Below are 6,665 nucleotides of genomic sequence, written 5' to 3' on the forward strand. Positions count from 1 at the left end.
TATATATATATATATATATATATATATATATATATTAGAAAATCATATGTGCAAGTTGTATTCACTCATCTGACCTCATGGACGTGTTCAACACGGCTTGTTTGCTAGGGATTGAAATTTGGATAATCTTTTTCCAATGAAAAATATGATTCTTTAAGTTGTATCCTACTTTTTCCAACGTCAGAACATGAATTTTGAGGTGTGAAGTCTTGGTAAATTGTGGGCCCTTGATTTTTAAAGGGCTTGAAAAGCCTGCTTACATGTCACAACTCACAAACATACAAGTAAAAATATTTTGAGCAACATACAAGTATAATTATTTTGAGCAAGGCCAGAGAATATGCTGATGCTTATTGCAGAATGCACCTCCAAACGGAAGCAACCATTAAAAAAGCCAAACAAGAAGTGACGTGAACTTCAGCCAAGCATAAACAAGAAGATAACACAAACCCACTTAGATGGTCTTTTTCATGGCATGACATACCAGAACATGATAATTTACAAGTAGCAACATCAACAGAATTCAGTTTGCCGAATATACAGTGTTGGTGCCTCGAATCATGAGGCTCAGATTTGGAAAACATTCGTCTGGAAACGTTCATCGTATAACCTCCAATGCCCATATCTTTCAGTATGAAAAACTGACCTTGGAATGTAGAAATTAGGCCGGGTAAGAACCTTCAAATTCTTCAGGTTTTCTGCAGCATCTTGCAATGCTCTGCCCGTAAGATTAGCACATCCAAAGAGGTCCAAGAACTCCAAGTTCATGCATCCCTCCACAATCGATTTGAGCCCGTTAGGTGATAACTTGGAGAAACGGAGTTCTAAACGCACAAGATTAGGCATAAACTTTGCAATAACAGCAGCCTCTTCATCCCCATCCTGCGGGGCAGAGTTGAGATAACCCTCAGGAATGATTCCTCTGTGCTGAGAAGGGTCTAGCCAATTCAACAGGTTCCTTCTTAAAACTTTTAAATTCGGACAATTACGCCCAATCAACTCCAGTGACTCGTGAGAGATATTGTAACAGAAACTAATGTCCAGTTCACTAAGCATGTGGCATGTGGTTGCGATTTTAGATATCGATAAGTCAGTCACGTTCGGGCTGCTTTTAATTGAAAGAATTTGAAGGTCTGGAGATCTGTAAAAGGAGGAATAAACATCACTTAATTTAATCTCCAATAGAACAATAATGCACCAATGTAACCACAAATACGATCAACTGCGATACTATACAACCATCAGAGAATTGCATTATGCTGATAATGTCTTCCCTTGCACTATTGCAGCAAACAATAGGCTTTTCTGATAAAGCTAGACAAGAAGCACATTCCATCTCCCCCTCAAGTGGTCATCCAGGGAAACCCCAACCAAGACTCACTAAGCTTTTCTGATAAAACATGTATTCCACAAACATTGCAAGAGGTTTTGATATGAAAAACAGCAAGACAGAAATTTGACACTCTTGTGTTGCCTATATCAAAGATCCCAAAACACCAAGGCTTGGATCCTGCTCTTCATAAATGTGTATTGTACAAACATTGCAAAGGTTTCAACATTCAAACATCTAGGCCACACACACACACAAGGTTTCAACATTCAAACATTTAGGCCAGAGGCACACACAGAGTTCTGGAACATGCTGGGAGTACATTTCAGGTAACTTTGGCACATAAATGGTAACTTCTTTTTGTGAACTTACACGAAGAAAATAATAGTAACTCTACTAATCAGCTAGAAGACAATTTTTGACATGCAAAAGAAACATAGAGGAGAGAGAGAGAGAGAGTTATGAACATGCTGGAAGTACATCTCCAGGTAACTTTGGCACATAAATGGCGTCTTGTGAACTTAACAAAGAAAATACCACTGATTAGATGAGTTCTCATAATCCTTTCATAATAAGGGGATTCTGTTATGAAGTTTTAGCTATGTTTAACTTAACACCATCTAATGATGGCATGTTTGCAATTTATGTTGTTTACCTCATTTGGTTGTTCAGTTTGGGTTTCACCACATAAGGTGGCATAGTTGTAATTTGTACAAAGCTTGTAACCAACCTGATTATGTTTCCTTACTAAATACATACTTGTGTGTTTTCCCTCACACAGAAGGTCACTAAGAGAGCACACTTTTTCTCACATGAGGTTGCATTGTTTCTTCATCTTCCTCATCTCCAACCAGATTATTACTGCAGCTGCTTAATCAGTTAGAAGATATTTCTGACTTTCAAAGCTATTAAAAGGAGTAGATCAGGATTTTAGAGCTTTCTTTCTAGTCAGAATGAAAGTTTTTAGTTGCCAATTCTAGAAAAAATTGGCCTCTCATGGCTGCTTGCTAATCACCTACCTAGGAAGTTAAAATTACACCTAGGCATTTCCTAGGCAACCTAGGTTGGTCCGGTGCCTTGCCATCATCTAGATGAAATGTGAGCTCTAGTGGATTCCTAGGAGGATAATTACCAATAAAATGCCTTTTTTACATATGATGTTGGAAAATCAAGAAAAACACAATTTTTCATTTTTCTTACTTTCCAAATTTTAACATTTTTACACTTTTATTTGAAATTAAAGTTTTTGGTTTGCTTCTTTCATTCATCTATGTTTGCAGTCCTTTAAAGGAAGCTGCTGATACTATTTGTGAGCATGTCAAACCTATGGCTTTCCTGAGTCCCTCCCCTCCCCACAACCTCTTTCTCTTTGTCTCCTTCTATCTCTTTCTCTTTGTCTCCCTCTATCTCTAATACCCAGCCCTAGCGCACCTTAAGTTTCCCAATTACTTCCTACGTCTGCTGAAGATGCACTTCATCCCCCTTTCCTAGTGATCCCTTTTCATCAAGCTCTAATTTGTCTTAAACCATACCATTCACTGATTTATCTACGCCCTAATTGAGACAATCACCACCCCGACTCGTCTACCATGAAGTGTACCTCTATAAATATCAATGTGCTCGACAACTATGTAAAGCTGAAAAATCGAAGCCACCATCATTCCACAATCTAACATCCAAGGCCAACATAGATCACAAGAAAGGATTTGTGTTCGAACACCAATTACAATAAGAATGAACAAGTGCATATCACTCAAAATTTGTGACCCAAGTACATGAATCTCTAGAAAACCAAGTGCAGAGAATGTTCAACTGAAAAAACTTTAAATGTACGACATTCAAAACATCCACAGTATTCTTGCAAATGCATAAATGCAAAGTGATTTACCAACTCATACAACTCAAACCCCAAATTCAAATCTATATCCCTTCCACCAACAAAATGCAGAAAATATCAATCACCTAAGGAAGTAAAAAATCTAGAAACAATCGCAAGAGCAAGCAGAACACACTTGCAGATCCTCAGCAACTCATTATCAACCACCAATTCTGATTTAATTCCAAAGAAAAAACAGAAAACAAAGATTTACAAAAAAAAAACTATTCTGCAACAACTTCAAAACCATAAAATCAAAGAATGACAAGGAAATAATAGCGGAGAAAAGGAAGAATTTAAAATGCAATTCCTGAGCAAATAACGCAGAGTATATCCAAGCATGAATTCTGTTTATCTGCTTATTCAAATCCTTGTTTTTATTCTATTGGTAACTAAGTTCATGCAAATTTCAAATCCCAAAAATCATGTCTCAAAACTCCCCATTTTATCCGCAGGCGTTTAGAGCTACTTATCCAGAAATTTGGAATATGCAACAAAAAGGGGGTCGTGGATCAAAATCCATTACCCCAATTTACATCCACTTCTCCAGGTAAACAGTCACATCCGAACATCAGGAGAGATGTTCGGACTCACCCACTCATCCATAACTTTAGGAAAAATCGGGAAATTGATTTACGGAGATCAATCCGATATTCCAATTCCCAAAACCTAATTTCGCAACCGGAAACGTAAATCGCTATATCAAACCCTACACGAACACAAAGGATCAGACGCATTTCCCCAATCTAACCCCACTTTTCCCAGATAAACAGTCAAGTCCAAACACCTAGGGTGGCGTCCGGATGCCCCCACTCATCCAGAAAACTAGGATAAGTTGGGAAACTGCTGTACGAATCGCACCTCGATATTCCCAATATAATTCACAGTCAAGAAACATAAATTAGTCAGTCAACATCAACGCGAAATCGAAACCCTAACCGTGAACAAAATCTAAGAGAGAACCGAAACCCTAACCCCAAAATTGACGAAGAAACGAAAACAGAAAGGCCCGTTAAGAGAATCGAGAGGGTGAGCCAGAACCTTTCGGCGAGGAGGCAGAGGGATCGGTCGGAGCAGTGGCGGACGAGGACCTCCCTAAGGCCGCCGGAGCTCCAGCGGACAGCGGATCGGAGCATGGAGTCGACGGCGGCCTCGAAGTCGGGGGACCACCATCGGGGGTGATCGGAGGAGGCAGAGGAAGCGGAGGAGAAGGAGGGCTCGAGGTCGAGGGTGCGCCAGAGGGAAGGGTCGCAGGAGGCAGCCAGCCACCACCTGCACACCAGCGAGGCACACCTCCACCGGTCCTCAAGGGGCAATCTCCCCATTATGTCCACCAGGCACTCCCTCGTCATCTCCCCCCATCCTCCCATTTCATTCCTTCCTTCTTCTTCTTCCTGCGCAACCCCAACTCTCTCTCTCTCTCTCTCTCTCTCTCTCTCTCTCTCTCTCAGATTATTTACTGCAACATTTAATGGTAAGAATAAAGAAAAGGTCGGTACAGGGATGTAGTGAAACCGATCAGGTTCGGATCGGATGAGGTCAAATATCATATTCCACTGGGGCATTGGCTAAACGGATTCAGATTTGGATTTAAATTTAGATGTTGAAAAGTTCATACCATATTCACTTTTTTTAGATATAAACCGATTCAGATATCCATCAGATCGTCTGACCACGAAAATTCAAAATCATATCCCCATCCAATTATGATCGTAAATGGTTTTGGCTTTACGAAATGTAACTAAATTCAATCGGATATCGGATAAAACATCCCTTGATCCATGTCCCTTTGTATCTAGCAACTGGGTATCTTCGGCTCTAACGGTAGAGGCCCTCCACATGGTGGGAGGAGATTGGTTGTCACCTAAACGCCCAACCCCCAAAGTCGTAACCACAGCCATTCTCTTAGTCTGATTTAAGACTGTTCACAATAATGAGCTTTTCTTTTGTTTTCCTTTTTGTTGGGGGATAATACCCGGGGGAATCGAACCCGTGACCCAGCCCATTAGCCCAACGGGTCAATGTGAAGCGGGTTGGGTTAGGCGGGATCGAGCTCGGTCTAAACTCATTTGTAGGTTACTTTTTAAAAAATTAATACAATAATTCTTAGAATACCAAAAAATGAATTAAATGAAAAAACATAAAATTAATAACTAGTAATAGTTGCCCATTCTTAAAATTAACAAAAAATAAATTAAATATAATAGTTAATCTATAAAAAAATTATATTATTAAAAAATTTAATAAATCACTCAGACCCATCAAGCTGGCTCGGTAAAATTATGGCCCAAACCCGGCCCATGCCGATCCAGGTCGGCTTGGCCCATCGGGCCACCAAGCGGGTTGCCCACCCCTAATAGCAAATGATTTTACAAAATACTATATGATATAGGAAATATTAGTATGGCTCATTAAGTTGGATAATGTGAAGGTAAATGCCCATAATAGCAAGGTGCAATGTCATAAACATCAGCATCTCCGTGGGGCCTTAGGACCATGTGCTAGAATCCACTTTCCAATTCTTAAGGTAAAATATGAATGCCTAGTCGGATCAGATTTGGACTTGCTAAATCGGGTTGTTTTTCTATGTTTGGATCAGTATTTCAAGTCTGGTCTAATTTGGATTTGAAACAAAATCCAATTTATTTGCAAACTTTTATACTTAAAAGGGTCTTGTTTTTAATCTTATCTCATATACAAATTCTACTACATCATCAGATCTGATTTAGATTTGGATTTAGTTTGCATTTCATATTCATGCTTGAATCTAGCATAATCGGGTCCTTGTTTGATTCATTTGTACCTAGGGATGGAAGAAATGGTGCAAAGTACATGTAACATAGATGATTGAGAGGTGTGACGTTAAGGAACATCCTAGAAATGCTACAATGATGATGGTGTCCTTAGACCTAGGAAACAAGAAATGAAATTTAAGTTGAAGACACAATTTTTTTATATATAAGTATAAATTTAGATATATATAAATATCCATGTATGATCCTATGTAGTTTGATTTAAGGACTTAAAATGATCAAGATTCAAATTTATTAGATTTCAATCAAACTATGAAATTTAGATTACAGTCATAGGTAAGGATCTAAGTCCCTTTTAATAGTCAGATTTCCAATATGCAGAAAATATTTATCAGACTTTGAAAAGAGAAATAAACTCAACAGAACAAACAATTAGACAATGGCAATATTTGTTGGAGTTCAACTAATAACAATCATAAACAGTGTAGATTAGGAAATTGCTAATACAGTCTATGCGTAGCAGCAAAAATAGAGCTTCTTAATGGATACAGGAATGAAATGTAAATAGACTCTGTTCAGTTTACGCAGCATAGGCTGAAAGACATAACCAACAGTTTAGGGTGACATGAAAGTTCTTGAAGTGGAGTCAATTTTGAATGAAATACAAAAGTTTAAGGTAAAGAACATGATTAAATTCCTAATATGC

At 38.6% G+C, this 6,665-nt stretch overlaps 1 protein-coding gene across 1 annotated transcript; it reads right to left on the reverse strand.

Annotated features, from left to right (window-relative positions):
• Positions 1 to 407: 407 nt before the first annotated feature.
• Positions 408 to 4,652, reverse strand: LOC149842197 (F-box protein SKIP1-like). The gene is made up of 2 exons (XM_089998977.1): positions 4,248 to 4,652; positions 408 to 1,141 (listed from the first exon to the last, which is right to left on the reverse strand). The coding sequence occupies exons 1-2, from the start codon at positions 4,574 to 4,576 to the stop codon at positions 568 to 570; spliced, it is 903 nt and encodes a 300-aa protein (XP_089855103.1). The 5' UTR covers positions 4,577 to 4,652; the 3' UTR covers positions 408 to 567.
• Positions 4,653 to 6,665: the final 2,013 nt, after the last annotated feature.

This window comes from Nuphar pumila, chromosome 3 (assembly GCF_984573655.1).
Source record: "Nuphar pumila chromosome 3, dmNupPumi1.hap1.1, whole genome shotgun sequence".
Taxonomy (NCBI): Eukaryota; Viridiplantae; Streptophyta; class Magnoliopsida; order Nymphaeales; family Nymphaeaceae; genus Nuphar; species Nuphar pumila.

Excerpts from the sequence above, each read along its gene's own strand:
- LOC149842197 (XM_089998977.1), bottom strand. The coding sequence starts at position 4,576 with ATGGGAGGATGGGGGGAGATGACGAGGGAGTGCCTGGTGGACATAATG. Across the intron at positions 1,142-4,247 it reads CTCTGCCTCCTCGCCGAAAG|ATCTCCAGACCTTCAAATTC; the intron begins GTTCTGGCTCAC and ends CTCCTTTTACAG.